This window comes from Chaetodon trifascialis, chromosome 24 (assembly GCF_039877785.1).
Source record: "Chaetodon trifascialis isolate fChaTrf1 chromosome 24, fChaTrf1.hap1, whole genome shotgun sequence".
In the NCBI taxonomy this organism is placed as follows: domain Eukaryota; kingdom Metazoa; phylum Chordata; class Actinopteri; order Chaetodontiformes; family Chaetodontidae; genus Chaetodon; species Chaetodon trifascialis.
In genome coordinates, this window is record NC_092079.1 from 14,688,193 (window position 1) to 14,707,650 (window position 19,458).

The 19,458-nt window shown below is 44.7% G+C and overlaps 3 protein-coding genes across 3 annotated transcripts in view; 2 read left to right on the forward strand and 1 right to left on the reverse strand.

Moving 5' to 3' along the window:
- LOC139351966 (zinc finger protein 260-like) overlaps nt 1–19,458 on the reverse strand; it is a 189,889-nt gene that overhangs the window by 168,175 nt on the left and 2,256 nt on the right. The window lies entirely within an intron of this gene.
- Nucleotides 1,901–15,518, forward strand: LOC139327953 (zinc finger and SCAN domain-containing protein 21-like). Its single transcript, XM_070958034.1, has 3 exons — nt 1,901–2,165; nt 2,649–3,083; nt 14,620–15,518. Exons 1-3 carry the CDS (start codon nt 1,994–1,996, stop codon nt 15,516–15,518), a joined length of 1,506 nt encoding a protein of 501 aa, XP_070814135.1. The 5' UTR covers nt 1,901–1,993.
- Nucleotides 3,148–3,932, forward strand: LOC139327971 (gastrula zinc finger protein XlCGF8.2DB-like). Its single transcript, XM_070958055.1, has one exon. It carries the CDS (start codon nt 3,254–3,256, stop codon nt 3,872–3,874), a length of 621 nt encoding a protein of 206 aa, XP_070814156.1. The 5' UTR covers nt 3,148–3,253; the 3' UTR covers nt 3,875–3,932.

Consider the following 19,458-nt stretch of genomic DNA (forward strand, 5'->3'; position numbering starts at 1 on the left):
GCTCGTGACAGGATGGATTCAAGGAGAGGATGAAGGGGTGAGTGAAGACGGACGAAGAGGAAGGGAAGCCACAGCGGCTGAGTCTCTTGAAAAACGGAATCGTCCCGTATTGAGCAGAATCCGGCGCATCTCATTGGTCGAGGTACTGTTACCTGCAAGAAGATACCGGCAGACAAGAGACGACAACAAAGCAGCATGGCTGACACGGACAGCACAGATTTTTGGGTCTCAGACACTGCCGACGGTAGGAGCAGGACCCTAACTGGTTTGTTGTCCACCAGGCAACGCCAGAGGCAGATATGACGTGTAAAAAACTCTTCTCTCAACCCTCAGGTTAAGGTTAATATGGGAAAGTGCAACGAATGTCAGCATTTTATGGCCAAAGATATGATAATATTATTGTTATTATTTGTTCAGTGTAATAAACAAGTACAAATTATAAATGAATACATAAAATAGATTAAAAAACACATAAAAAATAATACATTGATGTCCTCAGCATCCTGTCTTCCTCTGGGTTTGTGGAGAGGATTTTCTCTTTCATGAAAAATAAGTGAACTGATGTGCAGAACAAATGTTCTGCTGAATGAATTAGAAGTGAGCTTGTTGTCAGTCCACATGATGAAATGTCTCGCTCAGAGTTTTACTCTGTAGCACTGAAAGACAAACAACTCCTCACTGCAGCAAGAGCTCAAAAGAAATCCAAAAGAAAAAACAGGCTGTCTCCACATGATGCAGCATTGGACTGTTGAGTTCATGAGTTCAATCTTTTTTCTTTTTACTACAACTGTCCAGTCATGGCTTTTCACAGACTTCCCGTTTGCACTTTTCTTATTGCACTAAATGCACACTGTTACAGAAATGTTCTGCTTTCTGTTGTTTTCTATCATTTTACTCTGTTTTCAGTTAAGCAGGACAGAGTTCTGTAAAGAAAGAGAGTTATTTTATTTTGTTAAGTGAAGCAGGACAGATTTATGCTACAGAGATTTGAACGAGGTGTCCCTTATTTGTTTTTCAGGGAGTTGGCAACCCGAGCTGAGGATGAGGAGTGATCACAAGATTTCATCATCTGAGCACTTTTTTCTCTTCAGGAGAAAAAATGACCACAAATCTGGAAAGAAGCTTTTGGAGAGTTTGGAGACGAACCCGAACCCACCGACTGCTGAGACCAACGTCCGATTCCGTGTCGACAGAGTCCAGCATCGACATTTGGAGGTGATTCAGCGATGGACGCACTGGAGAGATTTGTTCAAATTCAGGTCCAACACGAGCCGGCTTGAAGCAGATCAGCAAACACTCCACAGAATTCAAAAGCTGGGACAGGACGTGGACACCAGGACGGAGACGAATCGCAGCGACGTCACCGTCAGCTGAAGGAAACCGGATGTGAAGAAAACAACGAAGCACGAGTGGACAGAAAGGCGGGAAGAGGAGGAATAATGCTGAACCTGAAAGAAATAAAGTTCAGCTGCAGTTTATGTGATCTTTTACAAAGGAGGAGAAATGTCTGAGAGAATGAAGTCCACAAAGAGTTCAAACGTTTTTCAGTTTTTCTCGTTTTCTTTGTGAACGTAAAGAGTCCCGATGCACCTTCAGACCAGCAGGTGGCGGTAATGCATCATCACCACCATAAAAGTTCAAGAAGAAGTTGAGGAAGAAGTGGAACCGGAAGCCAGTGGACCTCTCGTGGCTAACATGCTAACTGCGTCCGCCGCGTTTGACGTTGTTTTATCAGATTCAGTCTCAGTGACCCAGCAGAGTCTGTGTGCGTGGATAAACGTGTTGAGGTGGACTTTGTGTGAACTCCCGGTTTGATTCACCGCAGACTCATCTCCTGTCAGCCAACAATGCTACCGGAAGTTAGCCTAGCCTGCTAGCAGGAAGTAGACGGAGCCCGGCCTCACGGTGCGAGTCGGAGCAGCTTAGATAGAGACCGAAGTGAGCAGTTTTTAACGGAGTGTGTCTGCAGGAAAAGCTGCTGTGAATCAGTAAAATGTCTAAAGTCCAAACGCTGAGAGCTTTTGTGGAGCAGCGACTAACTGCGGCTGCTGAAGAGATAATGGAGCTGTTTGGAAGAACGATAGCAGAGTACGAGGAGGAACTTTGTGAACAACGAAAACTACTGGACGCTGTTTTCCAGCCTGAAGTCCGCTTACACAGAGCAGGTTTGACTCTTTTCTCTGCGTTTCACAGTTTGACATCATGGTCAATTGTTGAGTTTGTGTATTTAGTCCAAACTCAGTCTGTTGGGGTGTGTAGTTTCCTGACAGAAAAGGGTAGCTAGTTAGCCAGTTAGCACCAAAGCAGGCTAGCTAGCTTTGGTGCTAACAGGCTAACTTCATGTTAAACGAGCTGAGCTCAGTTGGGTTTGAGGACATTCTTTAAATTGATGATCAGTCCAGGAAATCAGACATTTATCAGCCACGGTCAGAAATGTGTTTTAATTCAGTTTCATTCAACTGTCCTGGACCTTCTGGTGGGTCATAACTTTAATATTTGAGAGCGATTCTTTTGACGTGAGTCCACTCGTTGATTAGGAAAGAGCTGCTTGTTCTGCCTTTGAGGAAGCAGAGGTGTCAGTGGTTTCAACACTAGCAGGAAATGAGCGTTTTCTAAAAGGCGTGTTTGTGTTTGATGCTCCTCCACAGACGTCCAGCTGCTGTCGGCGAGTCCAGAAGAGGATCCCCCTGAGCAGCAGGACTGGAGCCCCCGTCTGGACCAGGAGGACCCAGCAGAGCTGCCACACATTAAAGAGGAACAGGAGGAACTGTGGAGCAGTCAGGAGGGAGAGCAGCTTCCAGGGCCGGAGGAGGCCGACATCATTAAGTTCACATTCATTCCTGTCCCTGTGAAGAGTGAAGAAGAGGATGAAGAGAAACCTCAGTCCTCACAGCTTCATCAGAGACATGCTGAAGACATGAAGACAGAATCTGATGGAGAGGACTGTGGAGGACTAGAACCATCCAGCAGCTCAGATCCAGACAGGCATTTAGAACCAGACAGTGACGATGAGACGTCTCAGTCCTCTGACCCTGAGACTGATGTCAGCTGTGACTGGGAGGAGACCAGAGGACCTCAGTCAGGTTTAAACCTTCTGCAGAACAATGAAGTACCTGGAAGTGATGTGAAGCTCCTCAGCTCCTCTGAATGTGCTTCAAGCTTTGACCACAGTGGAGTCCAAACAGGAGAGAAACCGTTTGGTTGCTCAGTTTGTGGGAAAAGTTACCAACATAAGAAATCCTTAACATCTCACATGAGACTTCATTCAGAGGGAAAATATTTCAGCTGCACAGTTTGTGAGAAAACTTTTCACCAGAGAGGACAGTTTATGGCGCACATGAGAATCCACACAGGAGAGAAACCCTTCAGTTGTTCAGTTTGTGGTTTAAGATTCAGACAAAAGCCGCATCTGAGACAACATTCGACTGTCCACACAGGAGAGAAACCATTTAGTTGTTCCATCTGCGGGAAAGGATTCAAACACAAGGTAAGTCAGAGACAACACGTGAGAGTCCACACAGGAGAGAAACCCTTCATCTGCTCCATCTGTGGAAAAAAATTTAGACAAAAGTCAATTCTTCGACGACACTTAACTGTCCACACAGGAGGGAGACCTTTCAGCTGCTCCATTTGTGGAAAAAGATTTAAAGAAAAGCCAAGTCTCCAGCGACACGTCATTGTCCACACGGGAGAGAAACCGTTTAGTTGCCGCGTTTGTGATAAAAGATTTGTACGAAAGACAAGTCTTCGACGGCACTTAGCTGTCCACATGGGGGAGAAATCTTTCTGCTGCTCCGTTTGTGGTAAAAGATTCACTCAGCTTGCTCATTTCACCCATCACGAGTGTGTTGGTGAGAGCAGCGGAAATAAATGAAGCTGCAGAGACGCTTGTTGAGACGGTTTCTTCCAGCAGGACTGAAGCTCTGAGGACAAGACTTCAAATCAAATGAATGTACACATTGACAACAACTTGGACCCAGAGAATTTTTAAACCTCTTAAACTGTATGTTTTTTAAAAAGCACGTTACACAGCCGACCCACAGCAGGGGGCAGACCCTGGACCTGATCATAACTTATGGCCTGTCTGGGGGGGTGTCCTCTGTTGTGGATCTGGTGGTGTCCAATCACTTCTGTGTGTTTTTTAACATTGCCAGTTTTAATCAGCGGGAGGCACCAGTGAGAACAGTGAGGAAACGCTACCTAACTCCTGAAGTGGCTGCAAATTTTATGCAGATTTTACGGAACACTCCTGCAGAGATTTTACCAGCACCATGAGATTTTATCGTTGGCAATTTTAACAGTAGTCTGAAGTCAATGCTGGACTCAGTGGCTCCTCTTTTAACAAAAACAATTAAGTAAAAACCTACACCTTCCTGGAGAAATGAAGAAATTAAGCATCTAAAAAGAAACTGCAGGAGTGCTGCGAGGAAATGGAGAAAATCAAAACTAACAGTCCACTATGAAATTTTACGTCATCACCTCAAAACTTACAATAACACCATTAAACAGGCAAGAATTTCTCACTTCAAAAAACTAATCTCTGACCACAAAAATAATCCCAAATTTCTCTTCTCAACAATTGATCTTTTAATAAACAGTCATTTTAACAGATTTCACAAGACGATAGCAAATACCCTGTGTGAAGACTTTGCAGACCACTTCAGGCGCAAAATTGATAACATTAGATCCAGTCTTTTATCGCAACAGGTTTTAATTACCAATTACCAATACGTCTGGATCACTGGTATTACTGGAGGAAACACTGGAGAGTTTTGCCCTGGTTGATGCAAGGACACTTGGTTGAGTTTTCTCCCAGGTAAACCCCACAACCTGCCTTTTAGACCCAATTCCCACACCGTTTCTTAAAACACTCTGTGGGTTCTTTGAGGAACAGCTGTTATACATGGTGAATTGCTCTCTTCAGGCGGGTGTCTTCCCCGCCTCCTTTCAAACGGCGGTGGTGAAGCCCCTTCTGAAGAAGAGCAATTTAGACCCCGATATTCTTAATAATTACCGACATGTATCCAACTTACCTTTTTAAGTAAAGTTTTAGAAAAACTGGTTTTTAACCAGGTGGCGCAGCAGGTAGTGCGCGTGCCTCACAGCAAGAAGGTCGCCGGTTCGATTCCTGGGTCGGACCTTTCTGTGTGAAGTTTGCATGTTCTTCCCGTGCATGCGTGGCTTCTCTCCGGGCACTCCGGCTTCCTCCCACAGACTAAAAACATGCTCATTAGGTTGATTGGTGAGTCACCCCTAGGTGTGAGTGTGAGTGTGAATGGTTGTGTGCTTGTGCCCTGCGATCGGCTGGCGACCGGTCCAAGGTGTACCCCGCCTCCTGCCCGTTGACAGCCGAGATAGGCTCCGGCCCCCCCGCGACCCCGAAAGGGATAAGCGGCATAGAAAATGGATGGATGGATGGATGGATGGTTTTTAACCAAGTAAACGATTTTTTAAACAAAAAGAACATTTTAGAAAGGTATCAGTCTGGTTTTAGGATGAACCACAGTGCCGAGACAGTCCTATTAAAGATTGTAAATGATATCAGGTGCATCTTACTACTGGATCTAACTGCCGCCTTCGATACAGTAGACCATCACATTTTATTAAACAGACTGAAGCACCTAGTCGGCCTTTCAGGTACTGCTTTTAACTGGTTCGTCTCCTCACTGACAGACACTTCTTTGTAAGTTGGGATGCATGTTCCTCAGGTGCCCATGAGATCAAGTGTGGCGTTCCCCAGGGGTCAATTTTAGGTCCAACTCTTTTTAATCTGTACATGCTGCCCCTCGGGGACGTCATCAGGAGGCACGGCATCAGCTTCCATAGTTATGCTGATGATACGCAACTGTACATTGCCGTGTCTCCTGATGAAACAGGGCCCATTGATGCCCTTTTTAACTGCATTTTAGACATCAAGTCATGGATGGCAGAAAATTTCCTTCAGCTCAATCAGGACAAAACAGAGGTCTTAGTCATTGGTCCTGAAGGCCAGAGAGAGAAACTTTTACCAAAACTAAAAGATCTTAAATCAACACATTCTGCAAAAAGTCTGGGCGTGATTTTTGACTCAGCTTACTTTTATTCCACACATCAAAAACATAACAAAGATAGGTTTTTACCATCTTAAAAATATAGCCAGAGTCCGCCCGTTCCTCTCTCAGGCCAGCACGGAGGTGCTGATGCATGCTTTTATCTCATGTCGCTTAGATTATTGTAATGCCCTGCTCTCTGGTCTTCCCAAAAAGAGTACCTCAAATTTTCAACTACTACAGAATTCAGCCGCACGAGTGCTGACGAGGACCAGAGGGCGGGAGCACATTACACCAGTTTTAAAATGGCTGCATTGGCTCCCGGTGCGTTTCAGGATAAATTTTAAGGTTCTTTTATTGGTTTTCAAATGTCTTAATGGTCTCGGCCCCTCTTGTTGATCTGACCTTCTTTTACCATATCAACCCTCATGGACCCTGAGGTCCTCCGGCTCCGGCCTCTTAACCATACCAAAAGTAAGAACTAAAACACATGGGAAGGCGGCTTTTAGTCATTATGGCCCCCGACTGTGGAACAGCCTGCCGGAGAACCTCAGGGCCGCAGAGACCGTTGATGTTTTTAAAAAGAGGCTCAAGACTCACTTTTTTAATCAGGCTTTTAATTGATATGTTTGATTTATCTCATTCCTTTAATCAGGCTTCTTATCTTATCATATTTTAGTTGTATGTTTTAACGACATGTTTATTTACTATTTATTTCATTTACTCATTTTATTTATAGTTTATCTATAGTTTCCACTTATAGTTTATTTACTATTTATTTCCTTTACTCATCTCATTTCATTCAATGTTCATGTTTTATGTGTTGTATTATTTTACCCTATTTTATTTCTTTTACTTATTATCTTATGAACTTTTCTTCTTTTATTTTTTTTTAATTCCAGTGTTTCCTCGGCAGGTCCTCCACACTGAGAGATGTGTCTGATCTGTTGCAGGGGGCGCTGTCCTCGGGCCCTCTTGGCCCAGCTGGTCGTGCAACTCCCTACCTTGGTGTGGGGTCCACTGGTCTGTGGGTCCGGGTGCGGGTGCCCCCTGTGCTCACAGTCCCTGATGTCTCTCGGTGTGGACGACCCCAAAGGTTGCATTCTCCTCAATCATTGGTGCCGTGCCATGTCTTTTTACCCGTGCTATTCTCTGCAGTAAGAATGTGTGTGTGTGTGTGTGTGTGTGTGTGTGTGTGTGTGTGTGTGTGTGTGTGTGTGTGTGTGTGTGTGTGTGTGTGTGTGTGTGTGTGCGTGCGTGTAGTTGAGGGTGGGAGTTTGTACATACGGAGGGTGGGAGGGATGAGTTTTTATTGTTGCTTTATTTTGATTTATATTGTTTTTTAACTCCTGTGAAGCACTTTGTGTTGCATTTTATTATGTATGAAAAGTGCTATATAAATAAAGTTTGATTTGATTTTGATTTAATTTGATTTGATTCAAAGCTGTGATCCAGACTCTAAAACACATCCTGTTTCATTATATCATTTTAATCCTGTTTTTATTTTTATCTGCATTATTTTGTCACTCAGTTGTAAGCAGCTCTGCGTTTGATGTATTTCACCAGTGAGACACGAACTTTGTTTTTTTAAAGAACAGGCAGCTGGAGTGGATTGTTTCTTCAGACTGGACTTCACCAAAAACTCTGTTTCTAACTTCATTCACTGATTTCGTTGAAATCAAATCATATTTTTTGTTGAAAATGTTTCACTTCTGATGCAACGATTCGTTGTTTTTCCTGGTGTTGTAGAACAGACCTTGAAATGAAAACTCTTAAGTCTCGTAAACGTTTTTGTCCTGGTTTGTACCACAGAACCACACTGCCATCGAGACACGAGTAGCGGTTTGGTTTCAGGTACTCAAAAATAATCTGCCTTTCCTTGTTTCTTTGTTCTATTAGTTCGTTATACTATTAGTCATCATATAAGTTAGTATTAATATTGAAGAATGTTGCCATTAATCATTGAAACGTGTTTGATTCATGTACATTAGTGTTACACAGTGAGAAGCAGATGAGTCCATCGCACACAGTCGTTAGTGAATGTTTTCTCTCTGTAGGATGAAACAGCAGCGTCCTGTAAATCAGTGTAACGCGAGTGAAGGCCTGTTTGTCTCAGAGGGGTGTCGGAGCGCCGGAGGGTTTAGCCCTCGCAGCACCAGCTCAGCTGTTTTTCTCTTCACTGCATTTTAGTTTTCTTTAGTTTTTTAATTCATTTTGTCTTCATTCCGTCTTTCGTAACTTCACTTTTTGCTCGTTGGTTGTCTTTTGCCCATCTGTTGGCGTGTTATGATGATTTTTTGTCGACCTTAACTCGCCGCGTTAAACCGCATCACTTTTTCAGAGTTACAGCCAAACTCTTCTTTAACCATTAAAGCCGAATCATGTAATAATATTTTGTAGATATTTTCGACTGGCCATCGAAAGTATTCTCAACTTTATTATTAACTGAGAAGTTTTGTCGTACGGTCGTCGAGTGCACCGCCCTCTTTCCGCCACACGAAAAAAAAAAGAGAGAGACAAGAGTTTATTTTGCTGGTCTGAGTCTTAATATTATTGTCCAATCAGCAGCCTGATTATTACTTTCCAGCCAGAAGCCCCGTCCCCTCGGCCCCAGACGCTCTCAGAGACTTACATGTTTTTTCAAGGAAAAATATTAATCAAGAGGTAGTTCTAAAAATTTCAGGTGAAGCTCTAGCATCATGTTCCTCCTCTGTGCTGCTGAGTCTCCAGAATGGCTCTTCAAAGTCCAGACAAGACATTATAGTAGACATTTAGCAGAAATAAACAGCATAGTTTATTTCTGAGTCCAAGCTAAAGGAAAACTGTCAGTCAGAATGTGACAGAGCAAGCACAGCGAGGCTATTATAACATCCAAAGATCTGTGGACAATGCTAGAAGGACATACAGGACAACACAGGTGGAGGATATGATCAGGATGAGATTTGGTCACACTGGTCTAAATAATACATTGGTTTTAATTAAAAAGCATAGAAATGGCTCCTGTAGTGAGAGCGTAGAGCATGTTAGAGTCATGTGTTCAATATAATCAGGCAAGGCAACAATTAATACAGCAGCTTCGAGGAGAGGGAGCTCCTTTGAGGACTACAGACACACTGCAGAAGAAGTTTTGTGAATTATGTTGTAAATTTTTATTTTCATTTTTTGGGAGAACTGAGTGAAGCAAGAGGCTGTGAGGCAGGAGTGTCCACACCCACACTGCATTTCAGAAGGTGGCGGTAATGCACCAAACGTTGTTTGCTAACCGCCAAATAAATACAAGAAGAAGAAGAGGAAGCAGTGTAACCGGAAGCCGGTGGACCTCTCGTGGCTAACATGCTAACTGCGTCCGCCGCGTTTGACGTTGTTTTATCAGATTCAGTCGCAGTGACCCAGCAGAGTCTGTGTGTGTGGATAAACGTGTTGAAGTGGACTTTGTGTGAACTTCCGGGATGATTCACCGCAGACTCATCTCCTGTTTGCCAACGATGCTACCGGAAGTTAGCCTAGCCTGCTAGCAGGAAGTAGACGGAGCCCGGCCTCACGGTGCGAGTGGGAGCAGCTTCGACAGAGACCGAAGAGAGCAGACAGTTTAACGGAGTGTGTCTGCAGGAAAAGCTGCTGTGAATCAGTAAAATGTCTAAAGTCCAAACGCTGAGAGCTTTTGTGGAGCAGCGACTAACTGCGGCTGCTGAAGAGATAATGGAGCTGTTTGGAAGAACGATAGCAGAGTACGAGGAGGAACTTTGTGGACAACGAAAACTACTGGACGCTGTTTTCCAGCCTGAAGTCCGCTTACACAGAGCAGGTTTGACTCTTTGCTTATTCTCACTGCAAACTGCTGCAAGTACTCACACCCTGTACTTCAGTCAGAGTACTAATACACACTGGAAATACTGAGTAAAAGTGCTGCATTCAGAACCTGACTGAAGTAAAGGTATTGTAGTATGTTTCTAACAGATGTGTGGTGACTTGAGAAGAAGCTGTAACCAACAGTCAAAGTGTTTTATTGTCATATGCACAGCAAGAAACAAGTGTCGTAGTACAACGAAATTCTCACTTTGCCGTCCACGAGAATGCCAAGATAAAAAGAAATATAAAAAGCAACAATATCAAACAAAGAGCAATTTAAAGAATCAAAGATAAATAAATAAACAAATCCCAGATAAATGCACATAATCGCAATGACTACACACGTAGTGCAAAGCGGTGTTATGTGCAAATTGGTAAAGAAAACAGTCAGCAGTAAAAAGTCCAAAATGGTAGAACTAAACCGTAAAAACAGTGAAGTACACAGTGGAGAGTAAAGTGTGAGGTACAGTGCAGTTATGAATGAGGTAGTCCAGTTAACTGTTAAGGAGTCTGATGGCTGCGGGAAAGAAAGAGTTCTTTAATCTGGACGTCCTGCATTTCACGCTTCTGTACCTCCGGCCTGAGGGCAGAAGTGTCCGTGCAGGGGGTGGTGGGGTCTTTCAGGATGGAGGCAGCCCTCTTGTGGACCCTGTGGTGGTAACTGCTCTGCAGAGAGGGCAGTGCAGTCCTGGTGATCCTCTCAGCAGTCTTTACCGCTCTCTGCAGGCGTTTGCGGTCCAAGGCAGTAGCGCTGCCATACCAGACGGTGATGCAACTGGTCAAGATGCTCTCGATGGTGCAGCTGTAAAAGTTCCTGAGGATTTTAGGTGACATTCCAAACTTCCTCAGTCTCCTCAGGAAGTGCAGCCGCTGATGAGCTTTCTTGACCAGTTGTGTGGTGTGAAGTGTCCAGGTGAGGTCCTCAGTGATGTGGATCCACCTCAAGTCCCCGGATAAACAGTGGACGATGTGGTCTCTGCTCCCTTCTCATGTCCACCATAATCTCCTTCGTCTTGTCCGTTTTGAGGGTGAGGTTGTCCATGTGGGAGACGGCACAGTCATGGGTGAACAAAGTGTAGAGGATGGGGCTTAGGACACATCCTTGTGGGGTGCCAGTGCTGGTGATGATGCTGGCCGAGGTCCTATTTCCAATCCTGACAGACTGGGGCCTGCCAGTCAGGAAGTCCAGGAGCCAGTCACAGAGGATGGGAGGCAGACCAAGTGTGGACAGTTTGGAGGTGAGTTTGTGGGGGGTGACTTGTTGGTTTCTTTGTAGATAAAAGAGCTTGGTCTGTACCAGCTCTATATGGAAAGTGTCCTGAGACAACTTCTGTTGTGATTTGGCGCTATACAAATAAAATTGAATTGAAATTGACTGTGTTGAAGGCGGAGCTGTAGTCTATGAAGAGCATCCTCACGCAGGAGTCTTTGTTTTCCAGGTGTGATAGGTGAATAGTGGAGGGCAGCTGCGATGGTGTCTGCAGTGGATCTGCCCGGCCAGTAGGCATACTGCAAGGGGTCCAGGTTGTCTGGTATGCTGCTCTGAAGGCGGATCAGCACCACTCTCTCAAAGCACCTCACTGAAAAAGCACTTCATTATGATTGGAGTGAGTGCTACTGGCCTGTAGTCATTCAGGCAGGTGGGTGGGCTCTTCTTGGGAAGGGGGACGATGGTTGTGGTCTTGAAGCATGAGGGGACTGTGCTCTGTCGGAGGGAGAGGTTGAAGATGGAGGTGAGAACATCTGCCAGCTCATTAGCACATGCTCTGAGGGCCCGCCCAGGAATGTTGTCTGGTCCTGCTGCCTTGCGGGGGTTGATCCTCCTCAGGGCTTTGCATACCCGGCCTGATGAGATGGTTGGTGGAGGGGAGGGGGGTGGGGTGGCAACGGTGTGTGCGTGCCTCCTCTCTGTGCTGTGGCTGGTGGTCTCAAAGCCTCTGTAAAATGTGTTGAGGTCATCTGGCAGGCTGTCTGTGGAGCTGATGGTGCTGGTGGTGGTCCTGTAGTCTGTGATGTGCTGCAGGCAGCAGTAGAATAGTAGCCATCCAGCTTCTCTCTGTACTGCTTTTTGGCCGCTGTGTTGGCTTTACTCAGTCTGTTCTTTGCAGCTTTGTAATCCGTCTCATTGCCAGATCTGAATGCACGAGAGTGGGCAACCAACATGTGGCGTACCTGACTGTTTATCCAGGGCTTCTGGTTGGGGAACTTCCTGACTTGTATGGTGGGCACGATGTTGTCAACACAAGTGCTGATATACCCAGTCACATACTCATAGTCCTGCATGCTGACAGAGGCGTCCTCCAACGTGGCTGCAGCTTTGAACACATCCCAGTCTGTCCGAGCACAACAGTCCTGCAGGGTGCTCTCAGTGTCTGTGGTCCAAAGTTTAACCTGTTTGGTGACAGGGTTTGCCTGTTTTAGTCTTTGTCTGTAGGCCGGGTACAGAAAAAGAGAGATGTGGTCTGAGTGTCCAAAGTGTGGACGGAGTGCAGCCCTGAATGTATGTTGCTGTAAACATGGTCCAGAGTGTTCTTTTCACAGGTGGGAATATCTACATGTTGGTGGTGTTTGGGTAGTACAGTCTATAAATTACACTGATTAAAGTCGCCAGCGCCAATAAAAACAGCATCTGGGTGAGCCGTCTCCAGCTAGGGATCGACTAATTATTGGCCTGGCCGATAATATCGGCCGATATTCGGCATTTTTTCGATCATCGGCATCGGCTGTTTTTTCCACCGATAACCGATAAAATTAATTAATGTATTTTAAAATGCGCTCCGTTGGCTCTGCAGCCATCTCTCCGCTTGAAGTCACCATTCTTGGCTGTCTAACAAAGTCCCGCCCACAGCCCTCACTGATTGGCTACATGGCACAAGTGAGTCAGTGACAGCCAATCGACACTGAAGCCTCTACATGCAGCGCCACAGACACGGAGAAGCAGACGACTGCGCCGGTGATCCAGCAGAGATAAGGCGACAGAGTCAGTCGAAGTTGCAATAAAAACCCTCTATGATGAAGTTTGAAAAATACTACAACCTTATGATTAATTTCAGTAATAACATGCAAGCCCAGAGTTGACATTTCACCGACCTGCTTGTCTAATCACATCAAGCATACGAATGGGGGAATAATAAATCTCTAACGTGTCTCAGCCTGTGGGGTGGCTCCTGGTTTATCAATAAACAACACCGGAGGTGATTATAGTCGATAAGTTGAACAGCACTGCACGCTAACGTGTCTTTGTTTGTTTACAGTCGCCTCTCCCTCAGCGCTCGTGCTCTCACGACACTATGACGCAGCAACGTAACTACAGGTGTTCATTGATCGTCCTTAGCCCGTCACTCGTAAAGTCCAGGGATATGAGTCAGGCAGAGAGCACACGTAGAGGAGATTATTCTTAGTGTGTTTTATTTTCAATCAGTAAATTTACCGTCGAGTCTACAACTCACGTGTGTAATGAAACACTTTTCCAAGCTGGAAGATATGAAAACTGTGGCGCTGGCATGTCTCCTGCTACTGAACTGGGAGAACTAACTCAGACCCAAATTTCACAACAGTTCAGTTCAGTTTATTTTGTTGATGTTTCAAAAATTCAGGGAGCTATATTATTTATTTATTTATTCATTTGAGTGAGTTTTAAGAAATGTTGCTGGAAGGCCCCTGCACTTTTTGTTCTAGAAATAATTAAACTTAAAGGCGTTTCAATGAAGATTTTATGTTTGTGTTATTTTACAAAAAGTTAAGGTCTTTTTTTCAGTGTACACAAAACAAACAAACAGTATACCGTATTCATTCTAATCCCAGGTGTGTTACTCTAAATTTTGACACCAAAATTTTAATTTTTGCTGCAAGCGAATATCGGTTCTAAATATCGGCTATCGGTTTCACTTGATTATTAATAATCGGTATCGGCATCGGCACTGAAAAATCCACATCGGTCGATCTCTATCGAACACCACAGACAAGATTTTCTTTCAACAATTAGACACAGCTGAATTTTCAGTTTTGCTCCTTTGTGGCTTCAAACTTCGGTTTCATTTCACCTCAACAGTATGTGATTATTCGCAGTACTTAAAGTACTTCATGTGTCAGTAAAGTGTTCCTGTCAGAGTTTTTCTCTCTGCTGTCTGTGGACTAATATTCCTGCTGCTTTCATGTGTTTGCTGCATTTTACTGCTGCACATGTTTCAGCTTGAGCTCATTTGAAGTACTTTATGTACTGTTGGTAGTTCACTCTGCAGCAGTACTTCATGTTCTATGAGATCATCATATGTTTGCAGAGAGGCTGTCTGGGTGTAGAGGTCCTGCATGGACGGCAGCTCCATCCTGGTGATGTGCTGAACAGTTTTCACCACCCTCTGTAGAGTCTGACGGTTGAGGGTGGTGCAGCTGTCCAATCAGGTGGTGATGCAGCCAATCAGGCTTCACTCACTGGTTCATCTGGAGACGTTTCGGAGTTTCCTGGAGTCCACGTGGAGCCTCGTCAGCCTGCATCCTGTCTCTGTGATGGTGTTGGTGTGGTGAGTCCAGGTCAGGTCCTCACTGACGTGAACCCAGAGGAACCTGAAGCTGCTGACTCTCCACCATCGTCTGACTGGTGGTGACGGGGGCGTGTCCTTCTCCCCATCACTTCCTGTCGTCTGCAATCAGCTTCTTGGTTTTGTATTCTGAGCTTCATATTGAGCCAACAGGAAATGACCTTTTTCTAAAAGGCGTGTTTGTGTTTGATGCTCCTCCACAGACGTCCAGCTGCTGTCGGCGAGTCAAGAAGAGGATCCTCCTGAGCAGCAGGACTGGAGCCCCAGTCTGGACCAGGAGGACCCAGCAGAGCTGCCACACATTAAAGAGGAACAGGAGGAACTGTGGAGCAGTCAGGAGGGAGAGCAGCTTCCAGGGCCGGAGGAGGCCGACATCACCAAGTCCACGTTCCCTCCTGTCCCTGTGAAGAGTGAAGAAGAGGATGAAGAGAAACCTCAGTCCTCACAGCTTCATCAGAGACACGCTGAAGACATGAGGACAGAAGCTGATGGAGAGGACTGTGGAGGACCAGAAGCATCCAGGAGCTCAGATCCAGACAGACATTTAGAAGCAGACAGTGAGGACGAGACGTCTCACTCCTCTGACCCTGAGACTGATGACAGCTGTGACTGGGAGGAGACCAGAGGACCTCAGTCAGGTTTAAAGCCTCTGCAGAACAATGAAGTACCTGGAAGTGATGTGAAGTGTAACACTGGACAAACATCAGTCAGCTCCTCTGAATGTGCTTCAAGCTTTGACCACAGTGGAGTCCAAACAGCAGAGAAACCATTTGGTTGCTCAGTTTGTGGGAAAAGATACCAACATAAGAAATCCTTAACGAATCACGTGATACTTCATTCAGAGGGAAAACGTTTCAGCTGCTCAGTTTGTGGTAAAAGATACAACTACAAGACCTCCTTAACTTCTCACATGAGACTTCATTCAGAGGGAAAACGTTTCAGCTGCTCAGTTTGTAAGAAAACTTTTCAGTGGAGAGCAGATTATACGAGGCACATGAGAATCCACACAGGAGAGAAACCCTTCAGTTGTTCTGTTTGTGGTTTAAGATTCAGACAAAAGGAGCATCTGAAACACCACTCGACTGTCCACACAGGAGACTAAACTTTCAGTTGCTCCATCTGCGGTAAAGGATTTACACAGCAGGAAAGTCAGAGACAACACATGAGAGTCCACACAGGAGAGAAACCCTTCAGCTGCTCCATTTGTAACGCAAGTTTCACAGTCAGAAGCTCTTTGTCCAAACACATGAGAAAACACACATACAATGAAGTACCTGTAAGTGATGTGAAGTGTAACACTGGACAAACATCAGTCAGCTCCTCTGAATGTGCTTCAAGCTTTGACCACAGTGGAGTCCAAACAGGAGAGAAACTGTTCAGTTGCTCAGTTTGTGGGAAAAGTTACAGCATAAGGAACTCCTTAAAGACTCACATGAGACTTCATTCAGAGGGAAAACGTTTCAGCTGCTCAGTTTGTGAGAAATCTTTTCAGTGGAGAGCAGATTTTATGAGGCACATGACAGTCCATACAGGAGAGAAACCCTTCAGTTGTTCTGTCTGCGGTTTAAGATTCAGACAAAAGGAGCATCTGTGAGGACACTCGACTGTCCACACAGGAGAGAAACCTTTCAGTTGTTCCATCTGCGGGAAAGGATTTACAAACAGCTCACTTTTGAGTGGACATGTCAGAGTTCACACAGGAGAGAAACCCTTCAGTTGTTCTGTTTGTGGTTTAAAATTCAGACTAAAGCAGCAGCTGAGACAACACTCGACTGTCCACGCAGGAGAGAAACCTTTCAGCTGCTCAGTTTGTGGTAAAAGATTTGCACGAAAGTCAAGTCTTCAACAACACTTAACTGTCCACACGGGTGAGAAACCATTTAGTTGCAGCGTTTGTGGTGAAAGATTCACTCAGATCACTCATTTCAATCATCACGAGTGTGTTGGTGAGAGCAGCGGAAATAAAGAAGCCGCAGAGACGCTTGTTGAGACGGTTTCTTCAAGCAGGACTGAAGCTCTGAGGACAAGACTTGGTTCAAAGCTGCGATCCAGACTCTAAAACACATCCTGTTTCATGATATCATTTCAATCCTGTTTTTATTTTTATCTCCATTATTTTGTCACTCAGTTGTAAGCAGCTCTGTGTTTGATGTATTTTACCAGTGGGACAAGAATTCGTTTTTTGAAGAACAGGCAGCTGGAGTGGATTGTTTCTGGAGGCTGGACTCCACCAAAAACTCTGTTTCTAACTTCTTTCACTGATTTTGTTGAAATCGAATCTGATGTTTTTGTAGAAAATGTTTCACTTCTGATGCAACAATTTGTTGTTGTTTTTTTTGTGTTGGAGGACGGACCTCTAATGGCGCTTTTCCATTACACAGTTCCAGCTCTACTCGACTCGGTTCTACTCTACTCTACTTGGTTTGGTTGAGTTTCCATTACAATTGAGTACTTCATAGTACTTCCTCCACGTAGGCGGGGTCGTCATACCACGGCTGCGCGAAACTGCAATGTCGTCAATTCGTACGCGACGCAAACAGAGCCGACAAACAATGGAGGACGTCGAGGCGATGTTGTATTTGTCAACGGACCACGGTGATATTTTACGAGCAGCCATTTCCCTCGAGTGAGAATAAAGAATAAAGTCAGCGGTTGCTGTTGCCCGGCATTACAATGGAGGGGGCGGGATTGTTTTTCCGGTGTTGGACGTCGAAGACCAGTGACGACACTCTCCGGCCAATCAGTGGCCGACAGGCTGTTGACGTCACACATAGAGTATCGCTTCTACTCGCTTGGAACCTCGCCAGAGCAGGTACTAAAAATAGTATCGGGTACCAGGTACTATCCCTAATAGAAACACAAAACAACCGGGTAGAGTCGAGTCGAGCCGCGCTAGTGGAAATGTGGCATAACTGGACCCCCCCCCCCAATCCCTTCAGGAGGTCTGAGGAAGAAGAACACGTCAACAACAAAGGGTCACCTATCATTTAGACTTGGTTCAAAGCTGTGATCCAGACTCTAAAACAAGGTTTGCTTCTCCACGTGATCATTTTCATTCTTCCTTCTTTCATCCTTTTTCTGGAACTTTACTTTCCACCTTTCCTCGTGTCTCCTTTACAGCACTTTGATCAACTTTTATCTTTTTGAAATGTCTTTCTTATGAGTGAACTGACTTGATTTACCTCCAAATAACTCGATTAACATCTGACTGATTAGACTGATTAGATTACACCCTCCTGGTCTTGGATTGATCTCATCATGTGTAAACCTGAACAGCTGATTCTGAAAGTGCTCAGACTGTTTGTATTATCTCCGTCAAGCCACAAAGACCTCAGACAAACATGGATTTCAGTTTGTTTCTTTGCTCTTCAGTGTTTTCATGTTGCATGTTGTCACTCATCAGCTGGCTCCACATTAAACAGCCAATCACCAAATGCCTGAAGGAGTTTTCGCACTCAGCAGCACATTCAGATGTCAGAGCTGATGGCCCCCTCCTTTAACCCCCCCGCAGTGGGATTGATGTTCAGCTCCTGGAAACAGGCGGGATTTGAACCAGACGTTGCACCACTGGCACCTCATGGTGTCACAACAAATGCACGATGCCATCAGGTCCCCTTCACCGAGGACAAAGGGAGGGACACAAGTCAAGAGAGGGCATCTTATAAATTCATCAAAAATGAGCAATGTATGTGCAAAATAATTATAAAATTTTAAAATTTCCACAATTATTTGTTTGATTCATCTTTTTATTTTCATTTGTGTTCTTATTATTCTCAGGTTTTTTCTTTCATCGTTGACTTAATTTCATCTTTTTATTTCAGTGTTTTAATGGTGGCAGACTGATCGGCAACCTTTGGATGTGTAAGCTCCAGATTGAAGGATTCAAAGTTTTAAGCAGTTGTTATTTTCTCTGGTTGAAACGAGGGAGGGGAGCAGAGTCCTGATTGGCTGTAACAACTGTGACCACACTGTTTCTCCTGACACCGCTCTGTGTTTCGTCGTTACCCTTTTCTCTTGTAGCTCTGGTTTTCGGGTTCTGACAGTCTGGAGCCTGCTGTCTTTTTTTCTTTTGCTACACGCTGAAGAGAAACTCTGCCGAGAACGCAGGAAGTTTGTCTTCTTTGTTGTTTTTACAGGCCAAGTTCACGCAAGACTGAAGAAGAGACGAAGGTTCTTTTTTCATTTCAGAAGTTTCACTTTGAGACTTTTGAAGATTCCGATGTCCAACCTTCCGTTCATTTGAAAGATCCTACAAAACCCAGTTTCAATTTAAATGAACTGCTTTCTGAAAGAAAATGACACTCTAAATAAGCTCTGATAGTTGATGGTCACCGATTGATTCAGATCACCAGGGGAGTCCAATCAGTCAGAGATAAATCGAGTTATTGGAAGTAAGTCCAGTCATTTAATTGATGGATCACATTTTAAAACAACAAATGTTGATCATCGTGCTGTGGAACTGACAAAAGATACTTTAAGACAATTTTAAATCATGACACACCAGAAAGCACAGTTACTGAAAAATGACACAAATAAAACCAGAATGAAAATGATTGTGTGGCTTCTACTGAGCTGAAAAGATGAACAGTTTTGAACCAAGTCGTGTCCTCAGCTTCAGTCCTGCTGGAAGAAACCGTCTCAACAAGCGTCTCTGCAGCTTCATGTATTTCCGCTGCTCTCACCAACACACTTGTGATTTTTGACATAAGTGAGCCGAGTGAATCTTTTGTCACAAATGCTGCAACTAAATGGTTTCTGTCCCGTATGGACAATCAAATGTCGTCTCAGAGTTCCATGAATCGCGAATGTTTTACCACAAACTGAACAACTAAATGGTTTCTCCCCTGTGTGGACAGTCAAGTGTCGTCTCAGAGTTCCATGAATCGCGAATGTTTTACCACAAACTGAACAACTAAATGGTTTCTCCCCTGTGTGGACAGTCAAGTGTCGTCTCAGATTGCCCCTATCTCCAAATCCTTTACCGCAAACAGAACAAGTAAATGGTTTCTCTCCTGTGTGGATTCTCATGTGATTGGACAAAG

Excerpts from the sequence above, each read along its gene's own strand:
- LOC139327953 (XM_070958034.1), top strand. The coding sequence starts at position 1,994 with ATGTCTAAAGTCCAAACGCTGAGAGCTTTTGTGGAGCAGCGACTAACT. Across the intron at positions 2,166-2,648 it reads AGTCCGCTTACACAGAGCAG|ACGTCCAGCTGCTGTCGGCG; the intron begins GTTTGACTCTTT and ends GCTCCTCCACAG. Across the intron at positions 3,084-14,619 it reads GACCAGAGGACCTCAGTCAG|ACGTCCAGCTGCTGTCGGCG; the intron begins GTTTAAACCTTC and ends GCTCCTCCACAG.
- LOC139327971 (XM_070958055.1), top strand. The coding sequence starts at position 3,254 with ATGAGACTTCATTCAGAGGGAAAATATTTCAGCTGCACAGTTTGTGAG.